General features: G+C 52.9%; 2 protein-coding genes across 2 annotated transcripts in view; one reads left to right on the top strand and one right to left on the bottom strand.

Moving 5' to 3' along the window:
• Positions 1-237: 237 nt before the first annotated feature.
• Positions 238-3437, bottom strand: LOC307178543 (cytoplasmic tRNA 2-thiolation protein 1). Its single transcript, XM_079906766.1, has 2 exons — positions 2776-3437; positions 238-1334 (listed from the first exon to the last, which is right to left on the bottom strand). Exons 1-2 carry the CDS (start codon positions 3281-3283, stop codon positions 799-801), a joined length of 1044 nt encoding a protein of 347 aa, XP_079762892.1. The 5' UTR covers positions 3284-3437; the 3' UTR covers positions 238-798.
• Positions 1218-19936, top strand: part of SIGLEC10 (sialic acid binding Ig like lectin 10) — a gene marked incomplete at its 3' end in the record, with an annotated part of 71066 nt that continues 52347 nt past the window's right edge. Inside the window, 3 exon segments of the mRNA XM_079906671.1 lie at positions 1218-1355; positions 3921-4009; positions 4666-4766.

Raw genomic sequence — 19936 nt, 5'->3', positions numbered from 1 at the left:
GCCCCTCTGCCTGAATGTTAAACCAAAGTGCCTTTGTTCAGGGAAACATCCGGACCCTGTCCACCTGAGAATGGCTGCAAGAAAGAAGAAATTAACACATCCCCTCCCCGAGGCTGGCCATTCCAGGGGTTATTTGCAAAACGTATGGCCTTTTTACTTTACTTCCTCATCTTCTCGCCCTCTCTGTGCTGTAAAAGAAACTGGCAACCAAACCCCGAATAAAGTCGTATTCCTTGCCTCAACACTTCCTCTCCGATTTATTGGCCTGTGGTGCGGGGAGCAGAGCGAGCTTGGCCTCGGTAACAAGGCTACAGCCAATGAGATCGTGCTGGGGATGAAATGAGACGGCCTGCCCTGTACACAGCGCTCACACAGAAGCATCACGATTGCTGTAACTGACGTGCCCATCACGTTACATGGTTTTGCTTATCCCACTGCAGGCAAACATGAAACATGAGGCACACAGTAGGCGCTCAAGAAGGGTCAGGACTATCTGAGCACGCCCAGAGCCCCACAGAGGAACAGGCAAGCGGCCCCCTAATTCCCACTCGCTCAGGAATGCAAAGTTGTACAGCTCTCTCCTCTCTGAGGCCCAGGGGTCCCCCAGACACCCAGGAGTCCTCCGCAGCCCCAGGAGCCCAGAGCCCCAGCTTCTGCAGGACCACAGGTAAGAGGTTCCGACCCCTTCCCAACCTCACACCGAAGCCCGGGCTAAGGTAACTCGGGTTCCTTCACAGTGTCATTTACAGGCGGCCCCGCACTCCCACGTCGTCGGATCCCAGCGGAGAACTGGAGTCTCTAGAAGCCGGGGATGGGCTCCGAAGTCGGGGGTCCGGACGGCTGTGGCTCCCGCGGCGACCCCTCCTCGTCCAGCCCCCGGCGGCCCTTGCCGATGGCCAGGCGGGGCCGGCCGCGGTTCAGGCCTTCCAGGAGGGCGCAGGCCTGGCAGAGCGCGCGGCTGGCCAGCGCCCCGCAGCGGGAGCAGGCGCCGGGGGGCGGGGGCCGCGCGGCCGGGGCCAGCGCCAGGCGCTCGGCCGAGTGCACGAGGTCCAGCACCGCCGACGGCCGCGCCGCCTCCAGCAGCTTGAGCAGGTCGCGCGCGTGGCCGCGGAAGGCCTCGGGCGCGTACACGCACTCCTCGGAGAAGTAGTCCAGGCGGCGGAAGTGCGCGTACAGCACCACCTCCTTCTGCGAGGCCAGCTGCAGCGGGCGGCAGCGCGGCAGGGCGCCCCCCTCGCCCGGAGAGCCCAGGCCCCCGCCGCGCGCCAGCCGGCCCGCGTCGCCCCGCAGGAAGTTCATGAGCACCGTCTCCGCCATGTCGTCGGCGTTGTGTCCTGGGGGAGAGACGCGAGCCGGTGAGGAGGGGGCGCGGGGGCCGGCGGGTCCGCGGGAGGAGACCCCGCGGTACCGTGGGGCGGCCGGGGGAGGCTGCGGGTGAACCCCGCGAGAAAGGAGAGGGGAACACACCAGGCTCCCGTGGAGCAACTTGGGATGCCCTCATTTGCCCCCCTCTCATTGCAAACCAGGCTCTGTGCTCGGTGCCCTTTCAGGTAGTGAGTAACACTGCTTTACGCTACAGATACAATTTCAGTCTAGTGAAGTGTACTTCAGACCGCACAGACATCAAAATGGCATTTGATGGAGATGCTCAAGTGGGCTGTTGACACAAGTGCCTCTGGGAATGCAGATTATGGTATTTAGAAGGACCAGGGAGAAAGTAAGTGCATAGTTACACAACAGTCACCATAAATTTGAAGCTGAATCTCTGCTTATTCTGCAACTTGTCATCTTATACTTGAGTCTATAGTAAAACACCGGCCTTAGGGCTTCTCAAGTCGGCCATACTTTCCCTCCTCAGGGCCTTTGCATAAGCTGTTTCCTCTTCTCAGAACCTCTCCCACCCCCGTTTTGTCCTTCACCTAGTTACCCACTCGGCTTCAGGTCTCCGCTCACTCAGGAAACACTTCCTTAATCCCCATGTTTCTCCCTTCACTAGGTCCTCCTGTGTCACTTTCCTTAGTGGCACAGGAAATAATTATAATCAGGTTATAATTACATATGTGAGAAACGGACAGGAGCAGAGACTGTCTTGTGCATCATCATAACGGCAAACATTTATATGTTTACCGTTTCTCAGTGTCTTGTCTAAGTGCGTCATACGTAATTCCCATAATTCATCTAATTCCCAGCAACTCTAGGTCCTAGATAGTATTAATATCCCCGTTATATAAAAGAGGAAACCAAGGTTAGGTAGTTTGTTCTAGGCTATATAGCTTGCATCTGGCACACAATAAATGGTCAACAATTATTTGTTTAAGTCATGATTGGTACAGAGAAAGTGTTATCAAAGAGGAGAAGCGAATAGAGAAAAGGACACAGTTGCGTTCAGACTAGATGCTTCTGATGGGAGATGCCCCTTCATACCCCTCCTTTTGTGACAAGGGACACAATGTCATAAAAAAATAAGTGCAGAGAACCACAGCCCTAGCCCCTAGAGAGTACCCTACCACCCCTCTATTTGCCAGCGTGTGTGTACAAAGATGATGGCAGTGACTCAAAAGCTTACCATGCCCAACCTAAGGACACGCACACACTATGAACCTTCAGTGTGCATGCACAGCCCCTCCTCCTTTTTTAGCGTCTCCAATTAGGATATACGCAGTCTCCTTTACGACCTCTGGGGCATCCGCGTCAGTGGGCTTACAACGTCCGCCCCTCGCCCGCGCATGCGCCCGTTCCTCCCACCGCGCCCCTCTGTGCCGCGCCTGCGCTCACCCGTCACGACGTGCGTGGCTCCCACGCGGCGCGCCCCTTCCTCTAGCGCCCGGCGTCGCAGCACCCCGCAGAAGGTGCAACAGGAGCGGCTGCGGCCGGAGCCGGCCGTGCTGCGGGCCACGGCGTCCATCGTCCAGCCCCCGAAGAGCTCTGCGTAGGCCACGACGGTGAGCGGGAGCTCCCAGCGTGCTGCTTGCCGCCGCACGGCCGCCAGCGCCGCGTCCCGGTAGCCGCCGATGCCCTCGTCCACGGCCACGAGGTGCAGCGAGATGCCCAGGCGCGGGGCCAGCTCGCGCAGCACGTGCGCCAGCACAGTGGAGTCCTTGCCGCCCGAGGCGCCCACGGCCACCACGGCGCCGGGCGGCAGCAGGCGGCCCGCGACCACGGTGTGCAGCACCTCGGCCTCGAAGGCGGCGCAGAAGCAGGTGGTGCACAGCGCCTGGCCCGAGCGCGGACGGCGGAGGGCGGCTCGCGCCTTGTGGCAGGAGGCGCACTGCGGGGCGGGCATCGCGGGGTCCTGGCGAGGCAGGAGGGTTGGCTTCTCCTGGATGGGTGGAGAGGGGAGGCGGGTTACACGTGGATTCCGGATTAAGGGGTCGTTGCCTCCCGGCAGGCTGCCTAAATAATGCCCAGAGTAAGCCCATTGTCTGGAACAGTCTTCCCCCAGCGCTGTGCAGGCCTGGCACCTTCAAGTCTCAGTTTAAGCTTTCATTCATTTGTTCAACAAATATCCACTCAGTGCCTCCAAAGTGCCCAACATTGGTTAGGCACTGGGGACACAGCAGGGAGTAAAACAGGAAGGGTTGCAGGCACTAAGTTCTAGTGGAGGAGCCGACCCAAAATAGTTTTCAGATATAAATAGGTTACTCTCTGAGCTGAGACCAGAAGGAAGAGAAGGAGTTAGGCATTAGATCAAGGTGGTAAGAATTTTCCGGATAGAGTTAATACCAAATGCAAAGGACCTGAAAGGGCAGGTCCTGTCTGTGTTCTTTTGGGTGGAAGGTGTGTTGGTGGTTCAAGACTGGAGAGGGTCGGGGGCTTGGAGATTGGCAGGGTGAGGAGCTTGGACTTTATTCTGAGTGAAACAGGAACCGTTGGATGGTTTTAAGCTGTATAGTCACAGGATCTAATTTCTATTTTAACAGGATCCCTTGGGCTGCGTGTGAATAGAGGGGTGGAGAGTGGCAAGGACAGACGTGGGCAGACCGGTGAGGAGGCTCCTTCAGTGATCCAGGTAAGCGGCAGTGGTAGCTCGGAGCAGAGTGGAGACAGTGGCATTGGAGAGAAGTGGTCAGATTTTGGATCGCTTCCGGAGACGGAGTAGATGGGACTCTGCCAAGTCTTGGGGGATGGCAGTGGATGAAACAGACGACTCATGACAACTCCAACTTTTGTTTTGACTTGAGCACTTGTAAGGGTAGTGGGACCATTTAATAAAGAGGTGGTGGGGGTTAGGGAAGACTGGGGAAATACTGTAAGAGGAGTAAGTTTATGGCAAAGAATCTGGAATTTTTTTTGGGCATGGCAAGATTTGAGGTCCTTTGCTCTGCAAGTCTTACCAGAACTCTGGCCTGGGTCTGGCGCCTCCTCTGGGCTTCCACGGCCGTCGGACCCTCACCGAAGGCCAGCCCTGACCACTCTAAGGTTGTAATCAGGACAGAAGAGGGTGCGCTCGTACCGCACGCAGCTTGGGCGGTGGGAACAAGGAGTCAGACCCGGCCGGCAGAGTCCAAAGCGGGTCAGCAGGGACACCAGAGGCTTAGGGCACTCCCGCGTGGAGGGCCGGCGGTAGACCGGCTTTGGGGGGATCACGGAGGGGAGTGCCATCTCCCGAGGGATGCCTACCGAATGCGTGGGACAGAAATATGGAGACCATCAACTCCTCCACAGCAGCACGACCAAGGGCCGAGATCGACCCGCCGCGGGAGGAGGCACTCACCTGAGTAGAGCCCGCGCCGGACGGTCCAGGCTCAGAGAAAACGCGGAAGCAGGTAAGATAACTACGACTCCCAGAAAGCTTTGGGTCAACCCGCGAATGACTCCCAGGTGCCCGTGCGGCGGTTCGGCCTGGAGCGCTTACGGCTCTCGGACAAGCTGGGCCTACAACTCCCGGCGATCCTCGCGGTGGTGTCTTTCGTTCCCGCCTACGGTTCCCAGAGTGCTCCATGCCAGTGCGGTTCGATTTCCGAGTGCGCCTGCGCAGGAGCTGGTGAGGCGTGTGATTTGGGTGCTGACCTGCGCTGCGCGCTGTGGTTTACTCCACAGATGTATGTTTTTTAGATTTTCTGCTCTTGTGGGAGCATGGTAGAGTTTGTGGTGGGGGTGGAGAGGCGTCAGGGCGGGGTACGAAGGGGATAGGGGTGCGAAAGGGAGAGGTAGCGAGGGCGGTGGACCGGTTCCAAGGATCGGGGATACAGTTTGGGTTCTTGCGCGCGCCCCCACTGACGTGAGAGCGGGTGTGCGCCCCGGCCGAGGACCGCCGTCGTGCGGGCTGGGGGCGTTATGCTTGCGCGGAGCCGAAAAGTAGTGGTTTGCGGTTCTCCACGCGGGTTCGGGGCATAAAGGCGGTGAGCAGACATGCGCGCACCTGGGTCAGGAGCCAGTGCTCACGCCTCCTGCCTGGTGGAGTTGAAGGCAGAGCTCGGGATGGAGGGCAGGTGAGACCCGTAAGACGGAGGGTTCCCCGGGGAACAAGTCCCCCCAAACCAAAAAACGGAGCACCTTCCCAAGAGTCTACCGGAGCCCTGATCCCCAGGTCCAAGCCCTCAGCCCCCTAATTGCCGCCTCTCCTGCATGTTATATTCTGAGATCCTTTTGTCTCTACTCCTGTGAAGCTCTTGAGAGAGTAGTGATGGGGGACATTTGGGTGTCTGGACCTATTGGTTGAAGCCTGGTCATCGGGTTCACTCATTGTTCATCATTTCCTGAGGCTTTCTGTGTGCCAGGTCCTATTCTCTGGGACACAGGTGTCCCAGGCCTGGTTGGGGAGATAAGGATGGCACAGTTTGATGTGGAGGTTCCAGATGTCAGGGGCTGCAGGAGCCCAGAGATCACAGGTGCTGCTAACCAGGGCATGGGGGCTGGGGGCACTTAATAAGGAGTTAGCACGTGCCAGACACCGGTGCTCTGCACTTCCCTTGCACCATCTCAATTCCTCGTCTGTAAAATGGGGGTGATAATCATAGTACCTGTCTCACAGAGTGTGTGTGAAAATAAATGAGTTAACAGCAAAGTGTTTATTGACCAAGCCATAAACTTTTATAATATTCGTCCATTAAAGTCTCATAACCAGGCATGGCTGCCTTTTCCGGGGGGGCTAGGCCTAAGTTTTCTTTTAAAGCAAGCCGTGAGTTGGGAATTTCAAAATCTCAGGCAACCTACAGATAAGCTACGGCAGTTCTCAGTTGGGTGTGAGTTTATCCCCAAGAGAACATTTGGCAATGTCTGGAGACATTTTTGATTGTCACGACGAGGGTGCAAGGGGAAGGGTGTGACTGGTATCAGGCAGGCAGAGGCCAGGGATGCTGGTAAGCATACTCTGCACAGGATGGCCTCCCACAGCGAAGAATCACCCGGGCCCCGAATAGCAGTCGTGCCAAGGCTGAGGGGCCCTGGCTTAAGTGGCATTCTGCTGTGCCTGGTTTTCTATCCCCAAATTAGTATACATTCAGGTGTTGCCGTGTTGGTTTTAGTCCCTCGCTATGAAAGTTTCTTTATTTAAGTATTTAAGCGGATCTCCACACCACTCACATATTGAGTGAGAAGTTAGTTTAAAAAAAAAAAAAGGTTCGTCTTAAACTGGGCTTCAGTGAAAAAAAAGAGGATGTGAAAGCCAGCCTGCCTGCGTCACTCCGTGTGCCACTTGCTTAGTTGTGTGACCTTGAGTAGGTGTCTTAACTTTTCTGGGCTGCCTCTGTTCAGGGGATAATAAGAGCAGCTGTTGGAGGAACTAGATGATTTCATATATGTAAAGCATTGAAGACAGGGCTTGGTGTTTAGCAAGAGCTGTGAAAAGAGTGGAGGGCGGTGTTCTGGTTCCTTATGTCACTCCCCTGGGGCAGCAGTTGTAACATGTTAACTTAGTTTCTGAGGGGAGAGACTGAGTTGGTGTCTAGGGCTTCTGGAGAGGGTGGATGACTGTCTGCAACTGCTTGTCAATTAGAGGGTGAAGATTGAGTCCCTCAGCCTGGTGTTTGTGACCTGGCCCCTGATGACTTTGCAGCCTCATCTCTCACCCCTGCACCTCTGGCAGGTCCCCACCTTTGCTGGAGAAATAACTTTTTCTGCCAGGTGTTTGCACATGCTCCCTCCCCTTCCTGAAGACCTTCAACCCTCACTCCTCCTCCCCCGCCACACTGATTCCTGTTTCTCCTCCAGGTAGCCACTTGGAGGTACTTCCCCCAGGAAGTCCACAGGATCCCTTCTCCCCTGCCTTGGGTTAACAAGCCACCTCTGGGCTCCCACACCCCTGGTCCCTTATTTTGTCAGAGGCCCTGTCACCTTGGGTTGTGGCTGCCTCTGTTTCAGCATCTCTTTGGGTTGGGTGCTTTTTCTTTGTTTTTTTTTTTAAATTTATGAATTAATTTACTTTTGGCCACGTTGGGTCTTCGTTGCCGCGCGTGGGCTTTCTCTAGTTGCGATGAGCAGGGGCTACTCTTGGTTGCGGTGCATGGGCTTCTCATTGCAGTGGCTTCTCTTGCTGCGAAGCACAGGCTCTAGGCGCGTGGGCTTCAGTAGTTGTGGCTCGCGGTCTCTAGAGCGCAGGCTCAGTAGTTGTGGCGCACGGGCTTAGTTGCTCCGCGGCGTGTGGGATCTTCCCGGACCAGGACTCAAACACATTTCCCCTGCGTTGGCAGGCGGATTCTTAACCACTGCGCCACCAGGGAAGTCCCGGGTTGGGTGCTTTTTGAGAAGGGTTTGGTTGGATTTGCATCTGGGTCCCTAGCATCACTGGGCAGAAAGCCTGGAACAGAGCAGGCCAGGTATTCAAGGCCCTTCCTGAGCTGCTCCTAGCCTACCTCTCCTTTCTTGTATCCTCCTGTTATCTGCGCCCCAGTGAACACTCAGCTCTGGCAGGAGACTGCTGCTGTCGGATGTGGTGGTTAAGGATGGAGGTTCAGATCCTCGGATGACCAATCTAGTTGTGTAAATGTGGACAAGTTACGTTTCCTCACCTGTAAGATAGAGATGAAATAGTGCAGTCCAGGAGTAGAGCAGTGGTTCTCAACCTGGATGATTTTTGTCCCCCAGGGGACATTTGGCAGACAGTTGTCACAACTGGGTTGAGGGGGACTGGCATCCAGTAGGTAGAGGCCAGCAATGTTAGTAGATCTCTAACACACAGGACAGCCTCCCCAGCAGAGAGCTAACCTGCCCAGAATGTCAGTAGTGCTGAGGTTGGGAAGAGGTACACGTTGAGTGCTTAGAACAGTGTTTGGGCCACAGTAAGCACTCCGCAGGTATTAGGTACCATTACCATCACTACTTAAATACACCAAGCTCTCTGTTGCCTCCATCCCTCTGCCCAGAATACCCTTCGCCCACTTTGAATGGGGCTTGAATGCCTACTCATCCTTCAGGACCTAACCAGATATTACCTCTTTGGGGAAGCCTTCCATGAACTCTACCGCCCTTGTCCCCCTAAGATGCACCCTCAGTTAAGCGGGGACCCCTGGGAGTCACACACATGAGCCCGGACTCAGATTCATGCTCTTTTCTCGCACCTGAGTGACTTTGAGCCTCAGTATCCTTTTCTGTGAAATCAAAGGGTGGCTTTGAGGATGAAACGGACCAGCCCCAGGGAAGCGTTTGATTCATGTCAGGACTCCCACTGTGGAATGTATAGTCAATAAAACCTAAAAGCTTACCTTGCGTTGGTTTAGGTTGAGGGAAATCGTTGAGAAATATGTTTTTAAATATGTTTTGCTGTAGAAAAAAATAGGAACAAGCAGAATTTTCTCTAGCACCAAGAGAATTAAGAAGAAAAAAAGATGTTATATGCTATATACACGAGATCCGCATGTAATGACTAGGCTCAGAAAGTGAAAGTAAAAGGGTGGGAAAAGATATCCCAGACAAAGAACTCAGAGAAATCTTTTAGCCGCATTAACCACCAACCAAAAGAGATTTTGAGTCAGAAAGCACTATCGGTAATAAAATGTCATCACAGAGGAAAAAGGAACAACCAGGATGATGAAACAGTTCTAAACTGGGATGCACATAACAGCATAGTCCCAGAAGAAATGAAACTAAAGTTAACAGGACTACAGGAAGAAATTGACACATTCCAGAAGCACTGTGACATTTTATTATCTCTCTCTCTCGGTAATGAATCAAGTAGACGACAAACAATGAAGCTGTGGAAAATTTGAACAAGACCACTAACCAGCTTGAACTCATGGACAGAAATGGGACCGAACGATGTGAGCATACAGGTTTTTGCCAGGCGCACAAGAACGATGTACAGACGTCTGAGGGGTGGCTGTTCAGAATGGTACCCATTGGCCACATGTGGCTAATGAGTATTTGAACTGTGAATAGTCTGAATCGAGCTGTGCTGAAAATGTAAATACTTACCAGATGAGAAGACTTTATGTGAAAAAAAAAAAATGTGGAATACCTCACTAAAATATTTTATCTGGATTGCATGTTGAAATGGTAATATTTTTGATACAGTGGGTTAAGTGTCATATTAAAAAGGAATTGTACTTGTTTATTTTTACTCGACAAATGTGGCTAGTAGGAAATTTTAAATTACATCTGTGACCTGTTATTGTGTTGGATAGCCCTGTTCTGGACTACAAGTAAGTCTTAGCAAATAGCAAAGTCACTCTGCTCTACTCCCCAAGACAAGGGACCTTAACCAAGAAGCTTAATATGTGTACTTACGATGCAGTAAATGAATTTTCCCGTTAGCCTCTGTTTTACGATTTAGAAAATGGCTAAAACACTTTTTCATAAGTCTTGAAACTAGCTAAGATGTAAGAAGTCTGAATGAGTGTGTGTGTGGCATATATCATAGTCATCTTAAAACACTTTTGCTTGGGAGACCCCAAAACCATTTTGAAAAGCTTTGTACCACCACCTGACTCATTTTCAGTTGATACCTGAAATTTTCCAACATTAACAAGTTTTTGTTATTGTTACAGGTAGAAACCACACGTTTTATAAGGTGACACGAGATGAGGGTAGGCTGTTCATGGAATAAATATTTCGTGACATGACTCAGATAGGTTTTAATTATCTTAGAGAATAGTGTGCACCAGTTCTAACCAGTTTACCTGGATATTGTATTCAGTGTAGCTTGAAAAATTTGTCCCTGAAAACATTCCAGTTAAATTTTTAAAAAAGTCAGCTTCACTAATTATAATGCTTTTGGTTGTTCTAAATACAGAACATCCCAACGTGAGCCAAGCTTCACCTTCATCAAAATGAGTAGACTTGAAGTACACGCCACCGCCTCAGGGAGTTCTGTGTATATACCCCACTTGGAAGGTCTCTGCTTTGTTAGATGAAACAGCTTCCGTATCCCCAAAGACATTTCTTACCTCCTTGGAGGTCAGGGAGTTTAGGGATTGCCTTAGGGCAAAAAGCACAATCTGATCTGGGGCGTGTATATCTGAACCTAACAGATGCAGGCAGAAAGATATTTTCTTGACAAAAAAATGGCTTTCTTTTTTTTTTTTTTTTTGCGGTACGTGGGCCTCTCACTGCTGTGGCCTCTCCCGTTGCAGAGCACAGGCTCCGGACGCGCAGGCTCAGCAGCCATGGCCCACGGGGCCAGCTGCTCCACGGCATGTGGGATCTTCCCGGACCAGGGCACGAACCCGCGTCCCCTGCATCGGCAGGTGGACTCTCAACCACTGCGCCACCAGGGAAGCCCTGGCTTTCATTCTTAAAGAAGACATGTTTCTAATGTGAGATTTTCTTTGGAAAGAGGGGCTTCTCAATGGTTTGCTTTCCACACCTTCCCTCTTGCCTACAAATGAAAGTATAAGATTATTATTAGACCAAACAGTACCGTGTCAGCTGGAAAATGTGGGTGTACACGCTACTAATTTGAATCATGTACCATGCACGAACACTGCTGCTAGTTTAAGACATCAGAATTTTTTCCTGAAATCTTACATAACTTTGAGAAACAAAACATAAAATTGATTTTATTACACCTGGTTTACCTTTCAACGGTAGTGAGATGGAATCTTTTCTGTTTTTTGAGGAAGTAATAAGAACACACCTTTGTGCTTCCACAGCTGTAGTCACATGATAATACTGCCAAATTCTTTTTTTTTTAATTTTTTAAATTGAAGTATAGTTGATGTACAGGGTTGTGTCAATCTCTGCTGCACAGCAAAGTGACTCAGTTATACACGTATAGACATTCTTTTTTTATATATTCTTTTCCATTATGGTTTATCACAGGATATTGAATATAGTTCCCTGTGCTCTACAGTAGGACCTTGTTGTTTATGCATCCTATATATGATGGTTTATATCCGCTAATACCATATGATATCACTTCTATGTGGAATCTAAACTATGACACAAACCTATCTACAAAACAGAAGCGGACTCACAGACATACTGAGGACTAGAGTTTGGGATTAGCAAATTCTTTTTTTTTTTTAATGATTATTTATAATTAAACTTACATCATCAAGAGCCCCAAATCCAGTAGCACTGTGTCGCACTAAATCATAATCCCTATGGATACAATAGAGATTAATTATAAAAACCAGGAGTAAAAAAACAATCCTTTGAAATCTGCATAACTCTCAGGCCTGGAAGTGCCTCTCACGTACCCTGTGGAATCTGAGGGTCATTTTTACTGGGTTTTCCAAGAGACAAACCACACTTCCAATAGCAGTGGGCTTTCCCATCCCAGCGTGAGGAGGACATCTGGGAAGGCGAGTCTGGGTGTCTGAACTCTGGAACCAGCGTGATGTGTAACTAACACACTTGCTCTGTTGGTGGCTCCCCGGAAACCACGGATACATCCAACTCCTGCGTGAAGAATCAGGCTCCTGAGAGGACACGCCCCACCTGAGGCTCTTCACTCCTCCAAGCTCACTGACCCCCTGCCTCGGAACGGGAGATACCGCCTTCGAGGCTTTGCCGGCACCCCCTGTTCACAGCGCAGCTGGCCACTGGCCCGTGTGGCGTGATTCAGGCGTGGGCCACACCCGCAGCATCCCCAGCTGGGACATGGGGATCGTCATGAGCCCTGCTCTTTTCATCCCAGCAAACGCGTCCATAAATGGCTGCTGGGCTGACTCTGCCAGGGTATTTCGAAGACTGGCCTTGGTCTCTGAAGGACAGCACCAAATCCGGCTGAAGTTCCTGAGATGTTTTTTTTGGTTTGTTTTTAAATTCATTTTATTTATTTATTTATTTGGCTGCATTGGGTCTTCGTTTCTGTGCGAGGGCTTTCTCTGGTTGTGGCGAGCAGGGACCACTCTTCATCGCGGTGCGCGGGCCTCTCACTGTCATGGCCTCTCCTGTTGTAGAGCACAGTCTCCAGATGCACAGGCTCAGTAGTTGCGGCTCATGGGCCTAGTGGCTCTGCGGCATGTGGGATCTTCCCAGACCAGGGCTCGAACCCGTATCCCTTGCATTGGCAGGCAGATTCTCAACCACTGCGCCACCAGGGAAGCCCCCCTGAGATGTTTTTGACTATTGATTACCTTGTGTGTGTGTGTGTGTGTGTGTGTGTGTGTGTGTGTGAGCAGGGTGCATTTCCACCATACACGTGGGGTCTAGTTCTCGTTTTGCCTAAAGGATGGGTGTCTAATTCTAGATGTGCCACTCAAAAGCCTGGATGGTATTCTCTGAAACAGCGCTCCTCTGAAAGCTGCCTTTCCAGCTGAAAGGCTGGGAGAAATTCTACCTGATGCCTGTCCCACAACAGAATCTGCTACCGAGATTGGATTCTTGTTTCCGTAATGCTCTTGTTTCCTTAAGTTGGAGGATTGTCTATCCCTGATCACATCCTGTCTGGCCCCACATTTGAGACTTGGTCCTGAGCCTGCTTCTGTAACGAGATCGTTTTGTAGTTCATCTAAAAGTATACGCGCCAGTTCAGTGACAAGGACGTCAGCCTGTATGTAGCTTCTCCGCGCCTTTCGATAAGCTCATTGATGCTTCTATTCATATTCTTCACCTTTGGCTTCAGAGTGATCACGGGGACCAGCATGGACCAGTGCAAATCCTACCCACTTCTGTTCATGGGACCCACTTGCTTCCAGCCGACAGGTGTCCCCTGGGATGAACCTGGGGAGCAGAACTTCCCCTGATCCCGTTTCATTCTCTACCATCTTTCCGCAAGATCCCCACTTTCCACTTCTTTCCAAGTGTAAATTCAAAACAGGATTCGTCATCCATTAGCTGGGAGCCCTTGAAACACAGAAAGGAAAGGGGAAAAAAACCCCAGGATTTGTTCTTCATGCTACAGCCAGAGGGAAGCCTTCGGTCCATGAATCAGTCCTTGTCATCAGTGAGTCTTTGCGAGAGCAGGCAATGAGAACACTCCCCAGTCCTCCTTAGGGACCAGTGCTGACAGCAACCCAGGTCTCAAGGCCAAGAAGTTTCTTTGGGGAAAGAGAGAGAGGTGGGGGTGGGGGAGAGGGAAGAAGAAGGGGAGGGAGGGAGGGAGGGAGAAACAAAGAGACCAAGGCATTCTACCCTGCTGGGTCACCCTGCATTGCCGAAGAACATACCACATTGCCTGTAGAGCAGTTTAGCAACCTCAGTACTTGACATCCTTGGTTTTATGGGGTGTGGGTGTGGCCATCTTGTAAACCGTAAGATATTCAGGGGCATCCCTGGCCTCTGCTAGCCCACCAGATGCCAGCAGCATCCCCCTACCATTTGTGACAATCAAAAATGTCTCTAGACATTGCCAGATGTCCTCTGTGTGGGGACAGAAACTTCCCCAGTTGCGAACCCTCGCTCCAGAGCAATCTTTTATCTGTGTGACCCAGATCACACCGCTGTCCTGCTCCCCCCTCACCGTGACCTAGAAGAGCCTTTCTTTTTTTAAAATTATTAAATTAATTAATTTTTGGGGCTGCATTGGGTCTTCGTTGCCGTGCATGCGGGCTTTCTCTAGTTGCGGCAGGCAGGGGCTACTCTTCATTGCGGTGCACAGGCTTCTCATTGCGGTGGCTTCTCTTGTTGCGGAGCACGGGCTCTAGCCACGTGTGCTTCAGTAGTTGTGGCGTGTGGGCTCAGTAGTTGTGGCCTACGGGCTTAGTTGCTCCACAGCATGTGGGATCTTCCCGGACCAGGGCTGGAACCCGTGTCCCCTGCATTGGCAGGCAGATTCTTAAGCACTGCGCCACCAGGGAAGACCACAGAAGAGACTTTCTGATCTAGCTTCAGTCCCCTGCCACTCTTTCCGGTATTCTCCCCCTTCCTGCCTCAGGGCCTTTACACTTGCTGTTCCCTCTGCCAGAGACACTCCCCGTGGCTGCCTCCGCCCCGTCTTCCAGGGCTCAGTTAAATGTTGCCTCGCCAGCCACCAGGGCTGAGGTCACCTCTCTGAATCTTGACTCTCTACTCCCCTTCCTCCTCTCTCTTTCATGTATAGGCTTTTATCGCTCTCTGAAATTATCCATTTTCTTGCCCATCTCTTCTACCAGAGTGTAGGTTTCATGGGGGCGGAGGCGGGGGAGGGGTGGAGATTTTTGTTGACTGTCTTTCTGGCTGCTTCATTGGTTCCCGCTGTAACGCCTGGCAGAGTGGGTGCTTAGCAAACCCGGCTGAATCAATAGGTGAACGCTCAGCTCATGTGCTGGGTGATGCTGGGACCCAGAGAGGAGTCATGCCGAGCTTTGCCCTCCCAGAGCTCCCGGGTGGGTGAGGGAGAGAGAGTGGACTCGGATCTGTCTAGGTCTGCTGACCAGAGCTGTGACAGCAGAGATGCCTGGGACCAGGAGAGGCCAGACAGAGTGTAGACGAGAGCGAAGGACTTGGAGAAGAGTCCCTAGACAAGGAGCTCTTGAAGGAGGAGGAGGGGTTTAGCAGGTGGTGAATAGCGTCTTATCTGTCCACCCATTCATTCATTCATTCACTCATTCATCCATTTCCTGGGGCCTGCTGTGCCAGGAAATGCTGGGCACCTAGAACTGAGTTAGTCCTGAACCCTGCTCTCAGCAGGCCCCTCGTCTGATGAGGGAGGCTGATACCGACGCTCTCTTGCCCCTGCCCCTCCCCATTCCGACAGTCACGATCCAGGATGATTAGACGGTGGTAGAGGGAGATACAGGGGCTGTGGAAGCTGCAAGGGGCTACTTGGCGCTTGTGGTGGCAGAGGGGAGAGGGCACCCAGAAAGAGCAGGAGTGGGGTTATTCCCTTCCGTCACAGGATGCTGGAGATGTGAGAGAACCTGACCCACTCCGGGGAAAATGCTGAGTCCGTGTCACCCTCTGACTCCCGCCCATTGCGTGTCCTCGCACAGCGAGTCTGATCCAGCCATAAGCCCCTTTTCATAGACGAAGACCTCGAGTCTTAGAGAGATTGGGTCACTCACCCAGGGGAGCAGCCCAGCCAGCGTGCAGTGTGACCAGAGGTGGGAGGGATGAGGCTGGAGATGTGCGCATGGCAGGTGGCCCTGAGTGGCTTTAGCAAGTCTCTCCCTCTGGCCTCCCCTCTGTGCCGTGTGCAGAGCCAGTTGGGGAAGGATGGGCGCAGGAGATGGGGACCGAGCCACCCGGGGCCAGAGTGAGGGGTTTGCAAGATGGGAGGAAACATCTGTTCCAGCAGAAACCTTCTGTTTCCTTTCCCAGAAAGGTGCAGCGGTGGGGCTCCTCTTATTTCTGGGGGTACAGCTGCTGCCGGCAGGGGCATTCCTCTACTGGAACCACCACCGCCACGGCTGCGCCTCCTTCCTGCGCTTCCTCATACAAGACAAGCCTGAGGAAGGGGAAGGGCTACTTTTTCTGGTTCAGGTCTCCTTGCGGAAATCCCTCACCAGGACGGGTACTCCAACCTCAGCCAGGTCCACCCTGTGGACATCGGTGAGGAGGGTCTGCCCAGCTGCCCCATCATCTCTCCCTACATCAGTAAGCTTGCAGGGGCCTCCTACACCCCCAGCCACACCTCGGGCTTTGGGGAGCTGGCAGGAATCCCTGAGGAGTAGGGCAGGACCAGGAAGCAGAAGGCAGTGGGCTTGGTGGCTGGGGACAACGGATTATGTATTATCTGTCGCTGCATCAAAACGAACCACCCCAAAACTTACCATCTTTAGACAATCATGAACTCTCAGAGTGTGGGGGCGGGGTCAGGAATTTGGGAGAGGGGCTCAGCTGGGCAGTTGTGGTCCACGTTTTCACGCAGTTGTGAGATGAGGCTGGAGCTAGAAGGAACCAGGAGCTGGCTGGGTGCCTCACTCTCTTCATGTGATCTTAGGGTCTCTCCACACAGGCTAGTTGGGCTTCCTCACAGCATGGTGGCCTCAGAGCTTCTATGGCAGCTGAAGGCTTCATGGAAACGAGGCAGAAGCCAAATGGACTTTTATGTGATCTAGTCTCAAAAGCCACATAACGTCTGTCACTTCTGCCATCCTCCATTCACTGGGACAGTCATAAAAGGCCACCCGGTTTTAAGGGGTGGGGACAGAGACTCACTTCTCAATAAGCAGGAAGAGTGTTAGAGCCACAGTGAGAAGGGCGTGTTGGCGACTTCCCTGGCGGTCCAGTGGCTGAGACTCCTTGCTTCCACTGCAGGGGGTGCGGGTTTGGTCCCTGGTCAGGGAACTAAGACCCCACATGCCGTGTGGTGGCCCCCCCCGCCGCCATAAAAAAAAGAAGGGCCTGTTGGATATGCGATACTGTTGTGGCCATCTTGGGCAAAAAATATGGTCCGCTGCCGAAAGAAGAGGTACGGCTGGGGGCGACTGAGTGGTCGGTGGAGCCCTCAGTGAGAGCGGGAACTGAGAAGGCTGGGTTGAGATGTAGGGAGAGTGGGTGGCCGGAGAACCACCCTGGAGGAGACATTTGGGAGGCAGGTTGGGGTTGGAGCTCAGGAGACAGATTGAGGACCATCAGGGCCCACAGGGAGAAAAGCAACAGGAGGTGATGAGCTTGCTGGGGGAGGAACAAGAGAAGCATGGGAGCCAGGGGAGAGACGAGGGGAGGAACACAGAAGGAGGTGCGGGGAGGCGAAGGGACTGGGCCCAGCTCAGAGCCCTTCAGACTGGCGTGTTAGTGTGCCAGGGCTGGCATAACAAAGTACCACACGCTGGGTGGCTTAGAGCAGCAGAAATGTACTCCCTGACGGTTCTGGAGGCCAAAAGTCTGGAATCAAGGTGTGGTCAAGGGCTGGTTGCTTCTGGAAGTTCTGAGACACCATCCTGTGCCTCTGTCCTAGCTTCTGGTGGTTGCTGGCAGTCTTGGGCTTGGAGGAGCGTCACTTTAATTTCTGCCTCTGTGGCCACTTACCTTCTCTCTGGTTCTTTGCATGGCCTTCTTATAAGAACCCCAGGCATTGGATTTAGGGCCCACTGTCAACCAGTATGACCGCACTTGAACCAATTATATCCGCAAAGCCCTTAATTCCAAATGAGGTCACATACTGGACTTCTGGGTGGACGTGAATTTGTGGGGGGCGTGATTTAACCCAATACAGCTGGGTGGTGGGGTTTCTGGGGTGGGTCCCTGACCGTCCCTGGCCTCTGCCTCTCTCAGGTGGGCCCTTGAAGATGGTGATCCCAGAGAACCTGACGATGGAGCAGGTGGTGGAAAAGAACGCCCTGGTGGAGCTGGGAGGCCAATACTGGCCACCTGACTGCTGGACACAGCACCACATGGTGGTAGTGGTGCCCTACCGCGGGCAAGCCCAGCACCTGCAGCACCTGCTCCTCCACCTGCGCCCCTTCCTGCAGCCCCAGCCACTGCACTACGCCATCTATGTAGTGAACCAGGTGCGGCAGGAATGGGGAGGGGCAGGGGCAAGAGAGCAGAGGGGTCTGCGCCTGGCCTTGGAGAGTCAGGGCTGGAGTTGCCAGTCTCTGAGCTGAGAGCGTCTGGGCCAGAGAGTATCCAGGGGGTAGGATTGATGAGTCAAGAAGAACTTGCACTGGGGGAAACCAGAACCAAAGGCTGTAGGTTTGGTCTAGACTGGCTGAGTCTGGAATCAGCTTGAATAGCTAGCTAAGGGAAGGGCTCAATCCCAGTGACTCTGGGTCTCTGTGAGACCAGGGCTGTTCAGATTGGGCAGTTAACCTAAGGGGTAAATTAAAGCACTGGGTTTGGGGTCTGTTAGGTGCCTGTTTGAGTCTTGGCCTTGTCCATTTTTACCTGTGTGATCTGAGGTTGGGACCGATCGTCCGTCTATCCATCCATCGATCCATTTATCCAGCCATTCATTCAGCACACTGTTACTTAGTATAACTGTGTATAAACTTGGGGCATTTATGCTCTGTGCCACTGTTCTCTTATTCATGAGACAAAGATTCATTGAGTTGATGAGTATAAAGCGGTGAAGCCAATGCCTGGCACACAGTAGGTGCTCAGTAAGTGACAGCGATCATGATGGTGGTGATCATGACGGTGGTGGTGGTGTTGATGGTGGTGATTGTGGTAATGATGGTGATCGCTAAGGTGCTGCTGCTGCTGATGACAGTGATGATGGTGGTGATGGTCACAGTGGTGATGGTCGTGATGATGTTGGTAATAGCGATGATGGAGGTTAGGTGACTGTGTTGGTGATGGTGAAGATGATGAAGATAGTGATAGTGATGATGGTGGTGATGCTGATGATGAACATCATGGTAATCATAAGGGATGATTAGTCTTTCTCTAGTAGGAGTAGAAACAGAGACACAGGTGGTCCCCTATCACTCCTGACCTCTGCCTTCCTCCGATGGCCTCTGGAAGGTGATGATCCTTGAGAACCTTGAAGATGGCCGAGGAGGGAGAGCTGAGAGGCTAAGGATACTGACTCTGACCAGGATGGGGGTGGGGATCCAAGAAAAGTTTCTCAGGGGAGGTCACCTTTGAACTGCACCTTCCTGGACAAGTCTGGGTTTTCCATCTCCACAGTGGGAATAAGAAGGGGTTCCAGGCAGGAGAATGGCACTCGACAAGGGGAGAGAGGACAGGCCTGGCAGGTGGCACCACCACGGCCTGTGGTGAGGGCAGCGCCAAGCATCTCCGTCCACCGCAGGTGAACGACACCGCCTTCCACCGGGGCAAGCTTCACAACGTGGGGTTCTGGGAGGCCGCGCAGGAGGAGGACTGGGACTGTGACAACGTGGGGTTCTGGGAGGCCGTGCAGGAGGAGGACTGGGACTGTGTCTTCCTCCACGATGTGAACCTACTCCCCAAGGACGACCGCAACCTCTATATCTATGACGTCTTCCCTGCCATTGACAGGTTCAAGTACAAGTAGGTCGAGGGAGGGGACCTCCTGTGGGAGACGCTGGGCCAGGCCCCCAATTCCTTGGGCCTTGCCCCCGCCTATCTGTGTAGTCCAGGCCCTGGTCCCTGGTGCTGATGGTGCATAGGATGATGCGGCGTGAGGAGAGGCCTTGTAGACGGTGAAGAACCTTCCTCCTGGGTGTGGGTGTCAGATGGGAGTGGGATTGGCTATCAGTGGGGGAATCAGGATGCACTTAATAAGGCAGTAGGCAGAGAGGTTGTACCAGAGGTCAGAGAAGGAGAACTTAGAAAAGGAGGGGCCCTTAATGGGGTCACAAGAATGGCCTGTCAGATGATTCAGGGAGGGGATCTCCCAGGGTCACGTGAGGGGCCATCTCAAGGGTCAGGGGAAGGACTGCCCCAGAATCCGGCATGGAGACATCCTAGGGGTCAGGGGAGAGGTTCCCATGGGGGTGAGTGGAGAAGGGCTAACCCAGAAGTCAACCTTGTGATCCTGGCCAGGAAAGGGCCAGGGACCGTTCCCTGAAATTCCCTGGGCTTCCAACTCTCCTTGCCTCTGCAGGCTGCCCTACCGGGGCTACCCTGGAGGGGTGTTTGCCCTGCGCCCCATTCACTAAGTCAGGATCAATGGCTTCCCCAACACATACTGGGGCTGGAATCGGGAGGATGATGACATCACTTCCAGGTAGGGGGCCCTGCTCTAGGGAGCCTAGCACAGGGGGGCAGCAGGTCCCTCCATGGTGTGGCGGACACAGGCTGCCCTAGACTGAGAGGGGACACG

The sequence above is a fragment of the Stenella coeruleoalba genome (genome assembly GCF_951394435.1).
Source record: "Stenella coeruleoalba genome assembly, chromosome: 20".
Taxonomy (NCBI): domain Eukaryota; kingdom Metazoa; phylum Chordata; class Mammalia; order Artiodactyla; family Delphinidae; genus Stenella; species Stenella coeruleoalba.
Note: the sequence above shows the minus strand (reverse complement) of the source record. Positions and strands in the feature narration are given on the sequence as shown.

Coding starts and splice junctions, on each gene's coding strand:
- LOC307178543 (XM_079906766.1), bottom strand. CDS start 3,283: ATGCCCGCCCCGCAGTGCGCCTCCTGCCACAAGGCGCGAGCCGCCCTC. Junction 1,335..2,775: donor AGCCACGCACGTCGTGACGG/GTGAGCGCAGGC, acceptor TCTCTCCCCCAG/GACACAACGCCGACGACATG.